The following is a 23,722-nucleotide window of genomic DNA, read 5'->3' as shown; positions in this document are numbered from 1 at the left end:
ACTAAATACGATACATCCGTTCTGAATACAAGGACATGGTAACTCCAACTCCACATCGCGTTTATTCGATTATTCGATTTTATTTGACGGCTCACTATATCCCAGCAAAAAAAAAAATTGGAAGTTTTTCCATAAACATTTCTTTTAAAGCGCATCTCCCATCAATTTTTTCCACTTCCGATTCAGTCCTTTTGGACAAGTCATAGAAAGTACGGAATTAGACCGTTTTAAGTGAAAATTAAAGTTTTGGACAATAAAGTTTCGCAAAAAAAAAAATAGAAAATCAATAAAAAAGTAAAAAAAAAATAAAAAAACATCCCCGCTGGGATTTGAATTTGGGCCGTTTGACTTTTTCACATCCATGGAAGTTCTTTTGAGAAGGTTTTGCAAATTACGACAATTTTTAATTTTTTAATTTTTAAATTTTTAATCGAAAAAATATATTTATGCAAAAATATATGCCGAAACAAAAAACAAAATAAAAACGATAAAAAATATTGTTTAAAAAAAATTTAATAAAAGAATTGCCGCTAGTGAGATTTGATAATAAAGAACATCTCAGGAAGTAGTTAGAATGTCATGCCGTGGTGTCATATTAGGTTCATACCACAAATACTTGAATGGACGTTTTGATGCATTGTGTTGAATGGCGTTTGAGGCTGAGTATGCTAAGGTGGTCTGTTATGGTTCCAACAGACCCAGGTTCAACCCCGGGTGGAAGCGATGAAGTTTTTCAATTTGTAAAAATTAAATAATAAGAAAGTGTAACAAAAAAATACTGATAAAAATAAAAAGTGAAATTGGAAAAACAAAATTTGTTTTTAAGCTTTTTAAATTTCTTCATCCAAATAAACTCCCAAGGCACAACTTCTAAAGCAATGCAACGGATCAAAAATGGAGTACTTCCGTTCTATGACAAGCCCATGTAAAATTCTTTGGACACCGAAAAAAAGTGAAAAATTAACTAAAAGTAAAGAAGAAAATCATTGGCGCCAAATCATGACCATTTTAACCATACAGTAGTTCATTCTATTTTTGGGAATCGTACGAAAATTTTCATTTGTTTTAGTTCATATTGAACTTATGTGTACGGTCATTGCACATTATACTCACGTTTAGTTCATAAATTTTTTGAGACATACTTAAAAAAAAGTAAGATTTCATTAAGCAGTGGAAAAATTCGATAAAAATAATATAATTTAACTACAAGCAAATAATTTTTTTCCAAGAAAAATAAGTTAAATTTAGCGTTAGTTTAACTACGGATTTTTTTTTCTTTGGAGATGATCCATGTTTGCACTACTTCTGGATCGTTACTTGGGGATCCAAACTATTTTTTTGGAAGCTGTTTTTGTTTTTTTGCATGGATGTAGTTGATCACTCATCTACTGCCATAAGAAAAAACACTGAACAAAATTCCTCTTTATTATAAAGTATTTTCCTTAAGAGCAGAAAAGAAAACTCTTCTTTTAGTGTAGCAACAGTACAAACAAACGAGAATTATGGAAGAAAGTCTTTGTGCTATGGTACCTAAAAAAGGTAATAACAAAATTGGGGCTGGCTCCATACAAATTTTCCATAATTACAAAATGCATTTGTGTATACCACCAGTACCAGTAAATCAATGTAAACCATAAAATTTTCCAATCTATGGGAAATTCCCATCTAACCATTAGCTGGCCCATAATAAACAAGCCAAAAGATTTGTCTCCTAATTTGATTTACGTGGCAAATTTAATACATTCACCAGCATTTTTCGGCAGTCATAATTCATGGTACAAAATAGAAAATCACTAAACTTAAAAACATTAAAAGCCTCAGTCATTGTAGCAAAGTGTTTCACCTCACACTCTCGCACTCACACAGAATTACCAAAAAACGCATAAACGAAGCGATATATCTTTCGTCGAATGCCGTTGGTTGGTGGTTACCGGGGCCTGGTGCCCCCAGTCGGTTGCCACACTTCGAATGCGGTTGCAAATTATTTTGAGAAATGGTAGAGTAATAAATAAATTAATTTGGCTAGTTGTTGCCAAGAATTTTCGACCATTCAACCACAAATACCGCTGTAACCAAAAAACATTGGTTTCCAACAAGTCCAAGTGATACACCAACTCTCAGTTGTCCACGATGCCATTTGGATGGCATAGTCAACGATATGGGCATTGATGTCGGCATTGCTGTCGTCGTAACCATCAGCCGAGCTGAGCATAGGATTCCGGCTCCTTTCTTGGCCACAAGTTTGAAAAACAAACCAAATACAAAAAAAAACAAGAAGTGTGCAAGCAAATGTAAAGCCTGGTCACACCAGTGTTGAATGCCAAAAAGAAAATGGGAAAAGTTTTAACATTTCTCTGTGTGAACGAGTGTAAGGGCATGAAAATGTGTCTATGTGTGCGCTTGAGAGAAATCAACTACACTCTACAAAAGAACTTGCATGAAAAGCAACACTAGTCTGCCATTGCATAAAAAATAAAAACATATTTGGTCCCACTGTTTTTTTTTTCGAAAATATGGGACTATATGCATAGTTCTATCCATATAAGATATCGGATAGAAATTTCGTTATCCCAAACTCACAGGACATTAATTATGGAGATCGATTTATATGGGGAAAGTGGACCTAATAGAAGATCGGTTTATATCGAGGCTTCATCAAATTGTGGGCGGAAAACCCACCATACTCGTTTAGGATATTTGGAGGCTTAATGTACATTGCCTAAGTAGGTCAGAACTTTCTTTTTCTTAAAATTCAGAATATTTCTGGCGAATAAAAGGAAAAAATACGACTTCCAAATGATCGAAAACTTTAGCTTGAAGATCAAATCATATTAAGGGAACCAAAAGGTGAACATCATAATTAAAGTCGTTTTTTTTTTGCCAAAATGGAAACTCAACTTTTGGACTAATCAACTATTTGTCAAAAAAAAAAATCAATGCCGACATAATCTTCCAATTCGAATAATCTACTTTTTATAGCGACCAAAATCGACTTGTTAACGAAAAAATCGACAACACGATTTTGAAATAGAAGATTAATGTACTTTAAGTTTATCCTGAAAAGTCATAAAAAAAGTTGAAAGTCGCGACGGCAAAAGTCGACTTTTCCATATATGGGTTAAATCGAAAAGTCGATTGGTCGAAAGTCCGATAAATTCCCTTTTATTTTTTTTTTCACCAATTCAAATCGACTTTTATGTTGGCCAAATCGAATAAACGAGTGGGCCAAACTCGACTAAACCACTTATTATATTGGCCAAAATCGAATTTTGATGTTGGCACCAAATCCAATCGAAAATTCGAGTAGAGGTAAGATTTTATTATTTAGTTTTTTCGCACCCAACCTGATAGTATTTGAATTACATTCACATTTTTTGAGTGTAAAAATATGATAATGATGATCATAACTACTATAACGACCACTTCCAGACAACAACGAGAACTTTGAAAAACTTTAATTGTTTTTTCTTCGAGAAAAAATTTGTTTTCTCCAGAAATTTCATTTTTGTAGCATTGCGAGTTGTGTTTACAGTTTATAACTGTAACAGCTAATACTTATGCTAAACAGTCTTCACGGTGGAGAAGAGGAGGAGGATGAGTTTAGGAGAAATTCAAGGAAAACTCTATGAGAGGACAACTAGCATAGTTCACTCTCTCCGAGGAAATAAGCTAGAAACTTTATGAAATCCTGCAGCAAGGAACCAAACAATTACCAAAGAATGGTCATTTACTTTAAGGCAAAATAGGCACAGACAAATAAAAACCATGTGGATTTAATGTTAGACTTCAATTCAATTGTCATTACATCAACAAAATATGTTTAATGCATACTAAACTTAATAAACATGATACAAATAATAGTAAGTTCACCGTGCCATCAGAGATAAACAAAAATTATATGGCGAAAACTCTCGAAATGCGTAGAGAAAGTCTTGCAGGGCCCATGCATAATGGCGGCAACTGGGAGGAGAGGAATGGAATACAACTCGCAACTCAGTTGAGTTTGCGAGATAAACTTTCAAGGACCCGCCTTATGCAGGATCCATGCATAATGGCGGCAACTGGGAGGAGAGGAACGGAATACAACTCGCAACTCAGTTGAGTTTGCGAGATAAACTTTCCAAGGGTGTCTATTTCAACAACACTGAAATTCCAAGAACTCTTTTAAATTATAACGATGTAATAAGCGGGATACAGGGAAGCAATTCGTATTTCAATTAAGAATTATGATTACTGACGACATTTAAGAATAAATCGGTATATACATAAAAATATGTGCCCTTAAATATTAGCTAGCCCTCGATGGTATTGTTACCAATCATATTTGCCAATATTTTAATGTGAAAATGAGCCTTTCGATGTGAATATCATGTTACTTGACAAAATGGACAATTCATATAGAGATAACATAGTAAAGTAAAATCATTCACATAAACAAAGATTTAATTCCTAAAAACAATTGATTAGAGATCCTAAAGCATATGTCTATATAGCCAACATGAGATGTATTCAATGGCCCACTTTAGTGGTTTCCATTTGCAATGCTATGTCATATTGACATCTATGTTATTATCGCAATTGATGTGGTTTGTATGATGGCATTTTGATTGCATTTATTCAAAATCCATTTAGAACCTCAAAAGGATAAATAGATTTTGGTCCAATTGCTATTTAGTTGTCCATAGCAACCTAGTTATGATGGCCAAGAGTTTTCAAATGGCTGCTAAAATAAATCGTGTAATAATTTTTGCATATAATATAAATAAATTTCAAACGCAAACAATGCGATGTCCTGATTATAACAAAAATTTCAAAGTTCTATTGAGGTATCAGGGAGAGAGAGAGATGGGTAGGAGATTGGTTAAAAACCAATTATCAACATAGTCAACAATACAGATAGCAACCATATAAATAGCGCCGACAATGTATGCTACATTATATGCTGATATAAATAGCAAGCCTAAAAGTATGCTAAGTATTTATGTTTATTGCACTCTATGTGGATTTAAGCTCGGTGAAGTTGTTAAATTTGTATTTAGCCTGTGCAAACAACACTAATTTAATTAGTTTAAAATTGATAATTAACGATGAATAAAATTTAAATAAATTACATTATTTTTATGGTATGAACAACCAAGAGTGCACAAACAAAATGTTTCCTACAAATTTGCTTTGGTTGGAAATGCGAATGAGTCGATTACATACCCTGGTATGAAAAAAAAAAAAACAAGCAAATACATATTTTAATGTCTATAAATTGCGTAGGAAAAAAATTACACACATTTTATTTTGTTTATGTACAAAAAGGTGCGACACATTGTTTTTTTGTCATTATTAACAAATTAACAAAATTACCTATATCAATTTTTATTGTTATTAACGATTTTATCGTAACTCTCTAATTTTATGATCACTGTTTTGTATGAAAATATATTAAATAAAAGGGTTTATTATAATAGAGATAAGTCAATAGCCTGTGGTCAATTGTTATGATGCGATTCTTTGCATTTAAATGAAAAGCTGAACATATTATGGATTGGTTTAATGACAAATACCACGGTTATTAGTGGTTTTTGATAGCCAATAATGATTTTTAAAATGTTTGCATACAAATACATTTAAAATTTTGTGTGTTTCTAAATGTAAAATATCATTTATATAAAAGCTTGTATTATACAAATATTCCTGTTTATCCAAGTTAATCTTCAGAAAAAAATGATTAAGTGCTACACATTATACACAAACCCAAAGAAAAAATACTTTTCACAGGAACGAAATTTTAGACAAACGAAATTCCCTTTTGTTATAAAGTATTTGCTTAAAGAGCAAATTTGTGACAGGTGTGGCAACGATTTTATCTAATGAGTTTTGGTTGCTTCAATAGAAAATTATTTGGTATCGTTCCTCAGAGAAGAAAATTCTTCTTTCAGTGTATGTACAAAAACTATACACAGAGAAGGAGCATAATTGGGTCAATTGACACCGTAATTGAAAAAATGTTTTACTATGTATTGCATTTCGTCATCCACCCAGGAAGGAATATGATCATCTCAAACATATTTCAAAAGCAAACTGTTATTTTTAGATGGCGAACGTAAAAATTTTGTTTTCTCGCAAAATATAAAATGCTTTTCGAAAGCAAATATATAATTTCACATGCTCCATGTGCAAAAATAAGATTTTGCTTTTTAAACATGTTTGAGGTGATCATATAAGGAATATGAGGGGTGTATGACGAAATACTACAGTACACAGTAAAACATTGTTTCAGCTTCAATCACGGTGTCTATAGAACCAATTGATTGTTATGTGATTAATTTCTGTGTTGATCTAAGAATTAAATGCATTATACAATTGTTTAATTTCCCTTGACTCTGGACTGTCCATCGGTTGTCATACTTAGTTCTCAGGGTATCCGGAAATGTCCGATCGTTTGCTAATATTGATCCACAAAAAATCTTATTCCGGGGTTTGCAGTATTTTAATGATAAACATATTTTTCTATGCTGTCAACAAGATTAGCGAGTCGTATGTAGAGGTGTGCACGTGAGTAATAGTTTACTCACGCTCACGCACACTCACGACAGAAAAATCATACTCACGCACACTCACGCACGATATTTTTTGGTAGGACTCACGCTCACGCACACTCACGAAAAGAAAATTTATATTCACGCACACTCACGCACGAAAACGTCGTGACTCACAAAAAATACCGTGACTCACGAAAAATACCGTGAATCAGGAAAAATATCGTGACTCACGAATAATTTTATAATTAATTTACCTTACCGAAGTGTCTGAAAACATGAGCATTATTAAAATCGAGAGTGTTATTAAACTCTTAACATCTCAGGTGTCACTAGAATTGTAATTGAATTTAACTCTTAAGCGTTTTATGTTGGTAAGCAGGAATATTGTCGTGAGTGTAATTCGTTACTCACGCACACTCACGAAGATATTATTTTCGTGACTCACGCTCACGCACGACATTTTGTTTTGTTAATCACGCTCACGCACACTCACGCTGTTGTCATGAGCGTGACTCACGACTCACGCACGAATCACGAAAATTTTCGTGAGTCACGACAATTTCGTGTCACGTGCACACCTCTAGTCGTATGTCAGAAGAAACCTAACTGCGTGAGATATTAATGGCGATTTCGATTGGGTAAAAAGGAGCAACATTCTCGAAATTGATTGCCAAATATAAAGGACACTGTCATAGATTTTGGATCCTGTATCCCCCACAACATTATGAATTAACAATAACTTTGGAATGACACTATTATTTGAGCGAAAATACAATGAGGGAAAAAGTAGTGTAACACCAGGGCAACATATTTTTTGCGAAACGAAAACGCCCTAAGACTCAGTCCCCATTTCGATGAAACCCGCATGGAATATGGCATGGAATACAACCAATACTTTTAAAATTCAACCCATTGCTACCCTACCCAAGTTATTTTTAGAACCCTATTTTGCAGAGCACACAGCCATCTCATACATAGACGTTATATTTCTCAAATACTGATGTTTTCATTGTACAGAGTTTTATTTTTGTTATGAAAAGTATTCCTTTCAAAACTATTTTTAATGGCCTTATATTTCCATGTCAGATTCCTTTTTTTCTGCTCTTCGGTCAGTCAAACAATTAGAAAATGAACACTTAACTTTTTAATTATGCCATCATATAAAAAAGTTTCAAAATTATTTTCTTCTTGTAATTTTTCTCTTTGGTCAATGTTTAACTGATGTTGTTCTACAAGAAAAAAAAACAGCTAAAACTTTTCTTGGCTCTAAAGAAATCATTGCAAAGGGTATGGATGCTATTTATGCTAATATTCTTATTGTGGCCGAAAAGTTTGTGTAATTTGTTCTGGATTTTTATTCTTTTTTGGTGTATAAAAGAAGAATATGCCATTAGAAAAGAAAAGAATAAAATTTCTATATATTTTTCAAAATTTTTCTTCGGGGAGAACATAATTTGAGAAGGGTCCAAATACTAAATAAATGCCAAGAAAATAAATGCCATTCAATTTCATGTAATTTAAGTAATATGTGTATAGGTTAGGTTGGGTTAGCCACAGTGTTTGTCTGATGTTATGGGTACACTTCGGGTATGGTTAGACTGGATCCAAAACCCACACAGAAACGTCACCAACATTATTGGAAGCAGATAAAAAAATGTCATACTGAAAAATCGTATTACAACTGGGATTTAATTTCTTCAGGTAACGATGGTTATATACACATATGAGATTTCAGTCAGGTACAAAACACAAGCCCTACACCCTCACAAAAAATCGCTTCTGTAACATATACTCCCAAACATATTTTGCTTCAAGCATATACATTTTTGGGTATTGCCCAAACATTTATATGTTTGATCTCTTCCAATATATAATATGTTTGAAAGCATATTGGTCTAAACAATATATGTTTGGGTAGTCTAAGTTCCAAACATTTTGTATTTTTGCATCCAAATTCAATAATGTTGTCTTCCAAAAAACAATATGTTATTATGTGAACATATAATATGTTTGGAAGCATTTTACACCCAAAAATATTATATGCTTAAAAAAATTCTCCCAAACAATATTGTGCTCAAAATTTTATTTATTTATTTATATATTTACAATCATAACGAATTATGAAAATAAACAGGTAATATAGGTGCTAACAACATAGGTTTTCGACCTGAATGCTCAAAATTTTGTTTCTGCCCAATTGTATATTCCCCCACATCTTTCTCACTTCCACGAGATTTTTTAGTTCTTAGCACCTTTTTCTGTAATACAAACATTGTAGAAGAAATTATTCAATTGTATGATTTTTTTTATTTTAATTTTACCTTTTGTCGGACGGGGATTCGAACAGCGGACCACACAGTTTGTAAGGATCAAAGAAGTAGCTGATCAATTGCCCAAGGAAAAATAAAATGTTAATTTTGTAATAACAAGCAACAACCACCAACTTAATTCAATATCGCTCCCTGTTAAATAGCGCTCCAAGCTACTAAACACATATATGTTTATAGGCTATTTCTAAATTAATATATGTTTGCATCCAAGCATATTATATTTACAAACATTTTATGTCCCAAACATAATATGTTCTAACATATTAACATATATGTCCCAAACATGTTATGCTAGTTTATGAACATTATAGGCTTGCACTCAAAAATATTGTGTTTAAAAATTTGTGTTCCAAACATATAATGTTTATAGCCAAACATATGAAAAACAGTCTTTTTCATCCGTGAAGAAACAGAAATTTTATACAAAAAAATTAAAACAAAAACAGAAAAAAACAAATTGTATTTGAAATTGAAATGAAAATTTTTGCTAAATCGATAATTCCACAATAAATAGCATACAATAGTGTCCGAGAATTATTAGAATCTTGAAGAGCTTTCCCTATCTATAAAATAAAAAAAAAAAAAATACCAATATTTTTGAGAATCCAGCAGAGCTTTCTCTATCCAAACACCATCACATCCAATGATATATATGAAAATGGAGTTTCATAGACTTTTTGTTATGTTTTGTTACAACATTTAGCAACTCATCAAATTACAATTAATTTCTCCATTCTTGGAGAGTATAGCAAAACTTATATAAACCTGCTTATATATTCTTTTCTACTTACTGTTCGGAAAGATGATTTTCTTGTGGTCTTTTCATTTTCATTTTGTGCCACATAGTTTGATATTGTTCTTATTTCTTTGTGCCAATTAAATAAGTTTTCTTTTCAAAACTGTAACTTTTACTACCACTGGCACTTTTCTACTACTATCTATCTCCACGACTGATGCTCGCCTCTGCCTCTTCCATCCCTACTGCGAGTAGTATCCTTCGTTGTTTCTTGAGGTATTTAATGAAAACACGCACACCGATCTGAATGCTGATAAGAAAAAAGGAACCTATTTACATGATATTTTGCATTCATTTCTTCATTTTCTTTGTAAATGGATATGGCTGCGTGTCTGTTGGAGGGTTATAACTATGTTTGATACCTTTTCAATAGTGAATGCAAAGCAAAGAATGTAAGATGAAACAAAACATAACCAACAAAAAAGGGATTGAGAAAAGTACTATTATACAGCAATTAATTAACCATGTTTTCATTAACTCGTTCGCCAAAGTTTCTGTTCATCTTCTTTGGTTTACAAAAGGATCGGGAGAAAGTGGAAACTCTTTTTTAATTTACATACAATGCCCTGAAAGCAAATCTCACTTTCCCGAAGAAATTTCATAAACTTTGTTCGAATATCGCATGCCCAGAGTGTATTTTAATTACTTTGCGGCCTATAAGTATGCTTTACCTTTTTTAGTTAACCATTAGAAAAGGATAGGCATTAGATTCTTAGTGGAACTATCTCAACAAGATAGATATACTTTGTGAAATTCCAAGAATATTAAAGATGACCATGGTAATAAGGAAAAAATGTTTGTACATGCTGTATTAATAGGTGCTATAATAAGTAAAACTTTGTTAAGATAAAAGTCTTTTAATAAGGGATGGTTAGCTATAATATAAAAAATATATATAATATAAAGTTTATAGAAATTCATTAATTTAATAAAAGGATATTTGCCTTTCTGATCGTTTTCATCTTTCAAATAGAAAAATGCAAAATAGATTTATGGAGTTTATTCTACTATACCAAGTTTGAGTACGTTTGCAATTATTGCATCCTCTTAACCCTTTGATCGGTAGTCAATCCACATAGGAGGACATTCGAAAACGACACCAAACTCTAATTCCCCATTTACTTTCGATTTATTTCTCGATGTTATTTCAAAGTAGAGACCTTAATCTAACTACGCTATAAATATTTTCCATATTGGTGAGCACTGAAATGCATTTTTATAAATTTCATTAACAATAAACGAAAAATACGAAATTTTAAGACCATTTTTCTACTGCAAGTCTCTAGTAAATGGGCATTCATACAAAATACTATAGCTGATATTTTTTCGGATTCTTTTTGGTATTTTTTCTCACACCTCGAAAGATATTATAGGCCAAATAGCGCTTATTTTCGTAAGGCCATTTGGTCACAATTCAAAAATCAAGTTTTCAGAACAAACTCATATAGCTCTTGAAGTAATTGAGGTAGGTTCTCAAAATTACAATTTTTGTTCTACATGCTGTTAGTGCACGTAGAAATAGAAGAAAATTAAAGTTTTTAACATTAGGTTTCTTTCTGTAGTGAAAGGGTTAATAATGTTTTATTTTTAAGAACGTTCGGTACAAAACAATAATACGCTTACTAAAAAAACTTCTCTTAAAGTTTGTCAAAAAAAACTTCTCTCTAATACCACCCAAATGCTCCGAATGCCACTCATTCTTTTCGTTTTGTGGAGAGTGTTCTATAGTCGTTATCATATATGTTAATATACAAATAGAAAAAATTACGTTTCAAAATCGTGAACGGACGATAACAAAATGAAAAGGAAACGTTCACGAAAAATTAAAACGTTCACGTTCACGATTTCATAAACGGCTTTCGTTTTTCTTTGGCCATGAAGTCTTAAAATATTCGTTAGACGATCTTATGGCAACTCCGTTGGTACTGCAATGCGCTAAGGCGACTGTTAGCGCGTATGCTGCAGGCATACGTAACCATTACGTTTTCAGATCATCAACACTGGTTGTTTTTTGGCAACGCATGGTGTCATTTTATCGTTGTCAAATTGACACCTTAAACTTAAACTCTACCAGTATAGTTTTACTATACAACGACTGCTAAATGGAACCATCCTAGAAGTATGCTATACTCAACAAAACGTAGAACATTTCCCAAAAGCAGGCAATACAGTGGTTGTTTTTAATTTACACTACTTGTTCCAATAGCATTATACATTCACACACACACACAAATACATTGTAGCAGTAGTTGATGAAATGGTACATATAGGCGTGTACAAAACAAAACAACAACAAAATAAAACTTACCTCTTTTCTGTGGCTGTTGTATCGATGAAGATGGTGATGGTATGCACTGTACAAATACCAGTGATGAAATTGCAATCCATAACCAAAGGCAAAGAATCCAAGTGGACCTCAATGATGGCAACGTTGACCACCAACAACTGCTGAATAAGTGTCCTTTTCTGTTGATTCGAGAGTTTTCCTCTTCACTGCTATGCTTGCTGCTGCTGCTGTTGGTAGTGATGTTGCCGCAGAATTTAAGTGTTGTTGTTTGTTGTTGTCTTTGTTTGCTACAAAATTGTTTTCTGTTGTGGATTTGTGCTGTTGTTTTGTTGTTGTTGTTTGCATTGTATTGGACTTTTCTACTGTGAGATCTCAGATCCTTCGACAACGAAGACAATAAAGATGATTTTCTTAATTTTGTTTTTGTTGTTATCGATACTATTGTTTCGTCATATTTACATAGTTTATTGCGATTTGTTGTTGTTGTTTTTGTTGTTGTATCATCAATTGTTGTGTCAGTGGATTGTTTAAAATTAATATTTGGCCATAATGACAACGAATGTGAAGACGACAAATGCGAATTTCTATTCATCTTTTTTATTGAACGTTTATGCAACATTGTTGTAGTTTTCCGAGTTGTATTTTTATAAATCTGTGACACAATATCCCTCTTAATTTCCAAAGCCGATGCTTTTTGAGAATTGATTAATTAATGTTATAACCATATGCATTTAATACTTATTTTATAATTTATTTATAGTTTTAAACGTTAAGAGTACACTTTAAGAATTTCTTTCTATTCTTTGCTGAAAAATCATAGTAGAATAGTATACAATATATGGATATTTTAAATTTGGCAATATTTCTGAATTAAAATCATGTAAGGGAATTTTAAAGTCGGGTAGGGCCAACTATATTATATCCTGCTTATCTTAACCCATTTCAAACAAATTTGCCATGTAGAGTTAGGATGTTAATTAATATGTGGGACCTATAAATCTGAACCGATTGAGAATAAGTTTGTGCAAAATTTAAAGAAAATCAAGGTAAAACTCTGCCTTCTGGGGCCACATAAATGCATATCGGGCGAAAGATATATATGGAAGCTATATCTACATCTACACAGAATTTTACCAAAATCAATAGAGTTACATTCAAAACACATACTTGTGCCATGTTTAAGGGCGACAGAAATAAAACTGCTGCTTAGACTTTGTGTTCACAGACAGACGGACATAGCCATATCGAATCTAGAGGCCGGCCCTGAGCATTATTGCCAAAGACGCCATGTGCCAAGATCGTCTCCTTCTGGGTGTTGCAAACATATGCTGTAATTTATAATACCCTGTTCCACAGTGTGGTCATGATATAAAAAGAGGGAGATACAACGCTTCAGAAACTCCAACAAAGAAGCTATAAATAGAACTAACAAGAAGCGCCTCTAGTGGAGAATAGATGCCAAACTCAACCAACATCCATTCACACATTAACAAAAGAGCTCTTAATCTATATTCGGATAATATATTCAAAAATGTAAAAAACGGACACCCACGATAATCGACTCTTTAATACAGCCGGCGCGCGACTAGAAAATTCTCTTCGTGATTATCACATCAGCTTCTCTAAGCCATTACAACAACAACTATAATAAATGGTCGAAGGAAATGTGTCAATGGTTGTCATTAATTTTATTTTCCTTTAAAAAGTAAACTTTAACAACATAAAAGAATTTCATGCTTCCAATCAACGATTGAGTCATTTGAAAATCAGACTACAGCACTCCGTCGACAATATGACCAAAGTAAAGGTTCAGAAAATAAAATCCCTTAAGGTGAGTACTATGTTCGTATTTTTCACCAAAACACTAAATTAAAAGTAAAAAAATCTATATGAAGACGATTATATTTTTATAAAGTCTTGTGAAATAATGAAAGGAAAGATCTAAGGAATTGATTGTGAACCATTTTATATTTATAGTTTAATTATTTTGAAATGTAGCCGTGAAAACAAGCTGGTTTCCAGCTTGAAAACTGAACATAGTACTGAGCTTTTACCGTCGGCTAATACAAAGGTCCGACATATACATAACTTATCACAAAAAACTTGGTCCTATATCATTTGCACTGAATAACCCGCAAAATCGAGTGATGCTCATATACACTGAAAAAATTTAGACTTAATCAAAATTATGTTATACAGTGCACTAGCGGTAACGTGAACTAATTAAAACCAAGAGAGTTCACGTTAGAGAACTTCAGCGAATTTCAGAACAAAACCTAGCCATATTCGGAAGTTTTACACGTTCTAGCGTGATACGTCTTTTAATTTTGTTATTATTAATATTAAAAACTTAATTTAATTTCATGAAAAAATTAAAAAAAAAGATCGGAAAAATATCAGGGGGTATGGAATTATAAAGCAATTTAAATTAAAGGCAAGTACTATATTCAGAATTCAAGCTGAAAACCAGCTTGTTTTCACGGTTACTTTTTTGAATTAATTATTTTAGAAATATAAAATTTTTCGAAATCTATGCCTTGGATCTTTTCCATCCATAATTTGACAAGACTTGATAAAAATATAATCGTCTTCATATATATTTTTGTACTTTTAATTTAGTGTTTTGGTGGAAAAACCGAACATAGTACCCACCTTAATAAATAAAATTCACGAAAAAAGCAAAACTAGATCACTAAAAAATTCCGTAAGTGTATTTGAAATTGTATTTGGCATTGCCTTTAAGGCCAACTTTCATGTTTTTCAGCGTTACGGAGTAGTTAGTGTAAGGAAAAGCGTGTTCACGTTATGGGGAGTTCACGTTAGGCGGTGTTCACGTTACCGCCAGTGCACTGTATTAATAAAACCCGAAGGATTAGTATAAATTGATTTCTGAGGATAAATTTTGTTGGTGAAGACACCAATGAAATTTGTTTACCCAGACGATGTTATGAACTGATTCATATAACACGCCAATGTCTCACTTGCCGCCGTGCCAGAAATTTCAATGTGAAAGATGTAGCATTGTCAAATAACTACAGATTCAAAATCAAATGAGTTTAAATAATTAAAAAAAAAAAAAATCCTAAAGCCATAGGACACTGGGTACAAAAATTGTATCAAATACGACAACAATGTGTCAACAAATGATCGGAAAACCAGGATTGACGTCTCCAGCTGTTCCAGCCTGAACGAAAGATTGATTACATGCATTGTCGTAAACAAATTTATGAGATTGAAGCAAGCAATTGAAAGAAAAGGCCTCAACAGATAAAATGCAACGCTAGCCTACACAAATCTTTGATGGCTCATTAAGTCAATTTCTATTTTAATTGAGTTAAATGTAAAGCGATATATAATTAAATCTGGCAACATTCATTGGCCTGAATCAATTACCCACTTGTTCAAATAAAATTAAACTAAAACAAAATAGAGTATCCTGCAAAACCTATAACATCCAACGCCAACAAATGGGGTAATAATTTTTACGAAGGCTTTTTTCTATAGTATTTTTCTTCGCATAATTATATATGAGCTCTTTTTTAAATAAATCAATACAAACACTTTAAATATTTCTTTCGTTAAACCACTAAAACTAGGGTCATATTATAGTCCTTCATTTCGCCAGAGAATTAATATATACGATTAAACATTTAAGTGCTGTGTTTTCATTTGGAACTATTCAGCAGTATAAATTGCACAAGGACACACATCAGGTTTGTTGTTGGTCTTATTCGCAGAACTCACTTATATTTTTTTCTCAACAATTTTAAATTTAATCAAAATTTAAAATTTACACATTAATTTTTTAACTTTTTTTTTATAAAATTATATTTAAGAACATTTCATGCTTTCACAGTATATTTCAATTACTTTGGACTCAAATTATGACGAGCGAATTTTCTTTGAATATAATCGACGGACGACCACGTACCGATTGGTATCTAACCGATGACTGACCTTAGATAACTGAAACGTACCATCACAAACAACGAACTGATTCTGTGATAAAAAATTATGGCATTCGGAATTGAAATCAAATCAAAACGAAGCAACACAAACAGCTGTGAAAGCTCTTTTCGCAAGCACCAAGCAAATGTTTTGTTTGGATGCAATGCGAAATGTTTACAAAAACAAATTACAATAACTTTAGCCCGTAATCCACATGCATGCGACTTCAGTAATGATACAAATACGGTTCCAACGTTCACGTTCGCGAGTCAGTTGAAAACTAAACAAACTAGACCGTAAAACATCACTTAAATAACATTGTCACAGGTGCTTAAAACGGTTAAGCTTTTTTGTGCGAAAGTCCTTTTTAAGCATGAGAGAGAAAAGTTCTAGCAGCCGTTATGAAAGGAAAATCATGTTGGGACATAATGTATGGAGAGACAAGCTTAATTTAAAAATCCACCACTACCATCCGTGGGGGAAAATATAAGGAGAAAAGTTTGGGACACTTCTTGTCAATAGGAGTAATGGTGAAAATTTGGTTAAGGGAATATTCGTAGCTTCAAATATCGTAAAAAATTGTTGAGTTCATGTTTGAATGTTGAATTAATATTTACTCCTTCTTTTCAATTTTTATACATTTCAATGCAAAGAAAAAAATCTATGGAGTTATTAGAACATTTGTATATTGAGCAAATATTTAGATACATTTTAATTTAATAAAAATTTGTTGGGTCAAAACATAAAGACTTTAAAGAATTTAGTCAAATTCCGGGTAAATTAAAACCGGTAAATTGGTTTCGGTAGTTCTTAAATAAAATAAATTGGGTTGTTCCGATTTCATGTTGACCTAGGCCTCGACATAAATCAAAAATGAATTTAACTTGATGGTAGATATGGCATAGGACAGACAGATATAGACGGATACGGCTAGATCTTAAGATTTCAGCTTTATTAAGAATATTTATTGAACCCAAATTCGATATTTCGATGTGTTACCACTGGAAACTTCTAGTGGATATAACATAATAGGGCTACAGTCTCTGTCTTATTTTAACCCAATTATACTAACTGATTGCCAGACGGAAATCGGATACCTGTTAAATCTTACATGGAGCTACCAATTTTAATTTAATTAATTTGTATTTGTCCATGTGGACTATATTAAGCCTATTTAAATACATTAGTGCGAACGGTCAAAAATATCTATACCAATGACATACTAATGTGAAGTTGACCAATTGCCGGAAAGTATTATTCGTATCATTTAACTCATATTGAAAACTTACTGACACTAAAACTAGATCTATTGATAGTGTGGTAATGAGGTCAAATTTGGTTAAAATCGGTTAAAATTTAGATATAGCTCCCATATATCATTCGCCCGATATCCACTTATACGGCCCCAGAAGCCAGAGGCCAACGTTGTACTCCAATTTATATGAAGTTTTGTACAGGGAGTAGAACTAATATTCCTATTATGCATGCCAAATTTGGTTGACATCGGTTCAGATTTATATATAGCTCCCATATATATCTTTCGCCCGATTTTGATTCATATGACCATGGAGACCAAAGTTTCACTCCGAATGTTTTGAAATTGTGCGCAGAGAGTACAATTAGCATTTTAGCAAAGTGTGTCAAAGTTGGTCAAAATTGGTTAAGATTGAGACAAAGCCCCCATATACTATATGTTTTTACGTTTTAGGCAAATATGGCCAAAATACACACATTTTCAATTTAAAATCGCCACTGCTGAGTGCAAACATTACTCAAATTCTTACTTCTAATAGGTATCTAACGACCAATAAATCATAATTGCACACATAATTGTTGTTCTGAAAAAACGTACAGAATCTAGACTCCAACCTACAGATTTCCAAATTGGATAAAAACATCGGTTTCTATAAGCCCAAAAAGTAAAATCGGGAGATCGGTCTATATGGGGGCTGTACCAATACTCACCATTTTCAGCACACCTCTCTATGGTCTTAAAATATCTCTAGATTTCTAATTTCAGGCTACCCTATTTGCTTCGGTTTATATAAGCCTAAGACCACAAATCGGGGGTTTATATGGGAGCAATATAAAAACCTGGACCGATATATCCCATCTTCGAACTTAGCCTGCGTGCAGACAAAAGACGAATCAGTGCCAAAATTTCAGGACGATAGCGCTATTATTGAAGGCTGTAGCGTGATTACCACAGGCAGACGGACATGCTTATATCGTCTTACAATTTCTTCCTGATCAAAAATATATACTCTATATAGGCGAAAATCGGTACTTCGATATGTTACAATCGGAATGGCAAACATATTATACCCCAATCACCATTCTATGACGCATTAGCGTAGCTAGACAAATTTCCTAGGGGGGGCTATAGCCCCCCTAGCTAAAACTTTATAGACTGAACTTATAGGTTCAACTAATGTTTTATTTCATAAAATTGAATAAAAAAATAGACATCAAAATAACTCGACAATCAATTTATAATAAAGCAACTAAAAGTACCCTACGGGGAAATTGGTGCAAATTGCCACTGACGGACATATCACAGAACTGGTACCTGTGCTCCAGTTAGTTGCAATTTTCACATTTAGTGAAATAAAATTATCAGAATAACCTTTTGTTCGACATATTTCAAAATTTTTTTTTCATTTCGGGTTCGATTACGAGCCCAAATTGAAAGAGATTTCTAAGAGTTTGTCCGAGACTGGTTCCTGAGGACCTGTTTATGGGTTGCTCCTGCTAAATCGTCCCAGGACGTGTCCTTTGGGATGAGTCCAAGACGCGTCCTAAAATGTAAGTTTACTCCGTCAATTACAAACCCATGTTAAAGTGGACGGTCCCTTCCATACGTTTTGATCAGAACTGGGACTGGTCCATACACACCAGGGACTAGTCCTGTACCAGTTCTGTGGTTGATCCATTTCCCGTAGGGTAGTTCCACACTTTTCCCAGCAAAAACTTGGGAGTTGTTCTAGAGGCACAACTTTAAAAGCACTTCCAAAAATGGAAGGAAGTTTTTTTACTTCATTTTTTTATATTTTAATGCGTAATTTTTTGTTTTCTTTTTTCAAATAGTTAAAAAAAAAAGAGTAAGAATAAATAAAATGGTACAAATTATTGAAATTTTGTCACAAAAATGCTAAATCCATTATAGAAAAATCGATAATATTTGAAAATATTCGAGGGAAAACGTTTCAACCAAGCGTTAGAATGCATTAAAAATCATAAAAAAATTATAAAAATTATTTATTTGGGAAAATATCACAAAATGTTTAATTCGGATCACACCTTAAGAAGGGATGCAAATTCATTGCAACGGTTGTTGAAACGGTGGACATTCGTTCTATGACAAGTTCATATTACATTCATCGCTTCTCCGCCAATTTTGTACCACTTCCAAACCCAAAAAGAACATTTTCACTTCTTTTTTGGCGACGCTTTTTTGCAGCATGATTAAGATATTAATTTATGAAAGAATAATTTTAATATCAATTACTATTTTTTATTCAACTAAATCATAAGTTAAACCACAGCTTTATTTCATAAATATCAGACTTCTACCACAACTCAAGTAATTCGATTGTGCATGAAAGTCTTTAGTGGAATTTTGTGCGTTGTACAAGTATATACTTGTTTAATTTTTATAAAAATGTAAAATCGTAAATAGGTTTTCAAATTCTGGGGGGGGCTAAATTTTTCTGGGGGGGTCTAAGCCTCCTTCTCAGAGGCCTTCCTTCGCTTATGCTATGACGATGGGTATAAAAAATAATTTTCTCTGAGGAGCGGAGCGGAGCGAAAAAAATGGGCCGCTCCCGATCACTGGTATAATATGAACCCTTTTTTTAGTTTAGGTTTCCTTAATTATCTAAAAAAAAAGAAGCGGCAATGTTTATTATTGGAAATTCAAATTATGGTGCATCTTTGTATACCTTATGAGTCTAGTAGGCATCACTGCTTTTGTATGAATCATGGAACCATATGATTTGTGTATACATTTATCATTATCAACAAAAATCCAGTATGAACCATTAAAATACAAAAGGGAAGTACCCTTTAAGACTTAATGTGTCTTCCATATTATAATTTACCATCGATAAGATCACTTTCCCCAACATTCGATTGGAATCAAGATGGAATTGTCACATGAAAATACGTTTATTTTCAATTGGGTGGATAATTACGATCGGGAAACGAAAAAATTAAAAACAACATTGGAGGATCCACTACTTAATAACCGCGTATGCATTTTCAATCATCTTACAAGCGATGAACTACACAAGCAAATGTGTCACTGTAAGTTATTTGTATATAACTTTATTTTAATAAATAAAACATTCAAATTAATCTATTTTGTCCGTTTTCTAGTAACTCAGCTTAGTTTTAACTTGTTCCGTTATGTGGTAGTCATAGTACTGGAAAATAAAACGAAAAACGAACGTTTCATATGTACCAAAGATGGTGTTCATATTCTCTTAGATTCGGAATTATTGACTTTATTCAAAACAAATAAAAGTCTTTTGGGAAAAACGCGACTTTTCATTATACAAAAATTACAAGATTTCAATGACACGGAAGATGAAAATGGAGCTGTGGAGGAAAGAAGGAAGTTTGTATATTCGACAGAGAAATTCCAAAATTTACAAGATATCTATGAAGGTATGTAAACGCATAGTTATGATTGCTTGGCACTAAACTCCACTCACAACTTTCAGACTAAATTCTATCATTTTCACACCTTTCATTTGATTAACTCTACAGGTCTACAGTACTCTGTAATTGCCTATGAAGAAACCACAAATTTTCACCAAAGTCCTTTTATCGATATATTTTGTGAGAAATTTCTAGAAAACTCTCTACATTTGCCAATGAGCGATATTTATCGACTTATTTTACATAAAATCAAAAGGGATTATGGGTATGTTATATGTCAGATATCAATTAAGTTTTTTTTTATGTTATAATAATAATGTATTTTTCAGTATTGATATTGTGTTCAATCATAATAAACGCAGCCATGAAACTGGTGTACTTGGTATAGCCCTCGAGCCAGACGAAGCAAGAGTTTTTTTATGAGACATTTTAGCTAATTGTTTACGCTACTAATTTTTTGTTTTAATTTTTATAAAAATATACAAGAATTATGACAAAATGTTTACCAAATAAAAACCACACAGTTACCAAAAGATATGCTTCAAAAACATCGAAGATTCCTTCTCAAGTCGGACGTATGATAGATTTCTCTTTGCAGCCAATATATAAGTTCAGTGTGAAATTTTTTATTTATTACGGGACCACAAGTGATAGTTTTAAGGATTTCCAAACAGTTTTCTTGAATGTAGCGTTTGATGCATGGCATTTCACCCAATTCTCGTAAAAGCTTAAGTACAACAAAAAAGGGGCTATAGTTTTTAACGTGAAATTTTATATTGTAATATCATATCAGTATGTGTTTTTTGTGGAATGCCTACAGAAAATCGTATGAAATAGTTAAATTTCATTTATATTACAAGAAACTTTGACTAAATTCCATCCGGACAAGCATTATTTTGCCCCCACTATAGCATTAATCTACAAATTGGTCCCCGAATACACTGAATATTTTATTCGATACAAGAAATAAAGGGTGATGCTAAAGTGAATTGTATATAATAGCTATAAAAAAATATCTTTTTAAAAGTACCTGTAAGCAAAATAGTTGCATGTTTTGTTCAGCCGATGTTTGAGCCAACGTCGTTATTATGGTGGGCAGATTGGTGAACTCACGGCATCTCCACATAATAGGCTTGGCGAACATGCCATTCATTAGAACAAAAATGACATTTTCGTATGTATCCAATTTTTTCAAAGGATCTCTCAGAATTTCATACATCTCCTTAACTGCATCTGCTTCCAAAAAACGCCTCTGACCTTCCTCACAACGTAATAGTAAAGCCAAACATTTCATGTCGTACCGATGAAATTGAAAAACTCTGGCCTTAATTCGAGTATAGAAAATTTCGAAAAATCCACATGCAACCGCCTCGTCCGGGGCTACTACCAAGAAATGCTGTAAGTGCAACCATAGATCTTCGGGATAGAAGGGAACGCACGGGTCTTTTTGCCAAATTTCCATTAGGTTTCCCATTACTTTGTAGGTATTCAATAAGAAGATTGTAGCTGAACTTTGTTCAGTCAAAAGTGATAATATTTTTGAAGTTCTCAACATATGCTCCTCCCGATCGCGTACAATATTATAAAACTGATCCATAAGACGCAACATAGTCTTGAAGAAAATTATAGCAAACTTTTATAATGAATTATTATATCACACCTAGTGCTATAACTTACAAAATATGTCTAATATCCGATCAGCATAACGACTTTTTGATGTTTCATACTTCATGCGAATGCGAAAAAATAGATTTTGACATCTTTTTAAAGTGAAATAATATAATTATTTAATTGTATAAAAAAAAAATATGTGGCTTACCTTCTGACAATTTGATATTGAATAATAGCCCTTTGAGCATGTAAAGGATTTACAATATATTCGGATAAAGTTTGTAAGGCTCTATATTGAGTTTCATTGTCATCACTTCCGATTTCCTTTATTAGTTTCGGCAAGGCCCATAAACCATAGGCCAAATTGGTGCGACTATCAAAGTAACTAGACGATACGCATGTAAGGCCACCAACGGGAAAATCCGTATGGTTGCTTCTTCGTTTCTCAAACTCTACATCAAGAAAAAAATATGAAATTAAAATTTGTATGTGTCATATACACGTTTGTAAGGATGATCGGAAAATAACGAACAATTGTTCAGGTCACAATGTTTCTTTTTTTCTAGAATTCATTGTACAAATGACAAAGACTGTTAATTTGAGAACTCATATTGTTCAAGTTCTTTAAGACGGTTACAATGATCTACGGATACAACGATCTAAAATCCAAGTCCCTGGATGTTCATTATTCTTACTAAAATCTTAATTTTTACCTACCCTTACTAACCAAATCATTTATGGTAGTTGCTTTTACATGTTGTAGTTCAGTTTGTAAGAAATGATTTTTATATTCTTGATATTTCATCCACATTTGTCCTTATTTTTTCGACCGAATTAAAATGTTCAAATATTTTAGTACATGACAGCCAAATTCAAAACTGTTACCCTCTTCCCACATTCCAGAGGTAGGCTTTCTATTCTATGCTCATATTACGAGATTAATTGTACAACATTTTTTAGATTCCATAAAATGTGTCGTTTACACTATATTTATCTAGCAACTTGAGAATACCGCCGCAGATTGCTTAATCTCAGTCCACACCGCCAACGGTACTTAGTGCGCACAAACAGAATTCAAATAAAAAACTACTTTTATGTTTCGTGTGGAAAAACTGTACATAGTAACCAAGAAGCTTTTGAAAAGTACAAAGATTTTATGAAGTATAATCCTAGAAGAATATTCTAATATTCATACATATACTTTTAAAATCTAAATCTAAATTTTTGTATCAATTAAACCTAATACTGTTCAAAATGAAAAAAGCACAAAAAGCACTAAATGAAAATGCTAGAAAGCACCAAGTTGGTGCTTTTTTGAAAAGGCACCAAAAAGGCAATTTAGTGCTTTTTAGAAATCAAATAGCACCAAATTGGCATCACTGACTTTGAGCATTCTTCAATTCAATTCAGGGCTGCCAATATAATTTCAAGAAAAATCGTCACTTTTTTCGATAAAAATCGTCATAATCGGCACTTGCATTTTAAAAATCGTAAAAAAATCGGAAATGTATATAATATTAAAATCAAACATTTTTTGGGTAAACACAAGACAAAA

General features: G+C 32.6%; 3 protein-coding genes across 3 annotated transcripts in view; 1 reads left to right on the top strand and 2 right to left on the bottom strand.

Annotated features, from left to right (window-relative positions):
* Nucleotides 1–16,154, bottom strand: part of LOC142237917 (uncharacterized) — a 222,785-nt gene extending 206,631 nt beyond the window's left edge. The window contains exons 1-2 of the mRNA XM_075309374.1: nucleotides 15,817–16,154; nucleotides 11,968–12,752 (exon numbers count right to left, since the gene is read on the bottom strand). Of these exons, the coding sequence (XP_075165489.1) occupies nucleotides 11,968–12,565 (598 nt within the window). The 5' untranslated portion in view covers nucleotides 12,566–12,752; nucleotides 15,817–16,154. The remainder of the gene's footprint in view (nucleotides 1–11,967; nucleotides 12,753–15,816) is intronic.
* A 3,743-nt stretch (nucleotides 16,155–19,897) lies between these two features.
* LOC142237916 (uncharacterized) lies at nucleotides 19,898–21,089 on the top strand. The gene is made up of 4 exons (XM_075309373.1): nucleotides 19,898–20,199; nucleotides 20,272–20,562; nucleotides 20,665–20,821; nucleotides 20,886–21,089. The coding sequence occupies exons 1-4, from the start codon at nucleotides 20,037–20,039 to the stop codon at nucleotides 20,977–20,979; spliced, it is 705 nt and encodes a 234-aa protein (XP_075165488.1). The 5' UTR covers nucleotides 19,898–20,036; the 3' UTR covers nucleotides 20,980–21,089.
* LOC142237821 (uncharacterized) lies at nucleotides 20,994–23,039 on the bottom strand. Its single transcript, XM_075309250.1, has 5 exons — nucleotides 22,885–23,039; nucleotides 22,376–22,619; nucleotides 22,234–22,316; nucleotides 21,587–22,176; nucleotides 20,994–21,283 (listed from the first exon to the last, which is right to left on the bottom strand). Exons 1-5 carry the CDS (start codon nucleotides 22,976–22,978, stop codon nucleotides 21,098–21,100), a joined length of 1,197 nt encoding a protein of 398 aa, XP_075165365.1. The 5' UTR covers nucleotides 22,979–23,039; the 3' UTR covers nucleotides 20,994–21,097.
* Between the last annotated feature and the right edge of the window lie 683 nt (nucleotides 23,040–23,722).

Source organism: Haematobia irritans, chromosome 5, assembly GCF_050003625.1.
Source record: "Haematobia irritans isolate KBUSLIRL chromosome 5, ASM5000362v1, whole genome shotgun sequence".
Classification (NCBI taxonomy): Eukaryota; Metazoa; Arthropoda; class Insecta; order Diptera; family Muscidae; genus Haematobia; species Haematobia irritans.
Note: the sequence above shows the minus strand (reverse complement) of the source record. Positions and strands in the feature narration are given on the sequence as shown.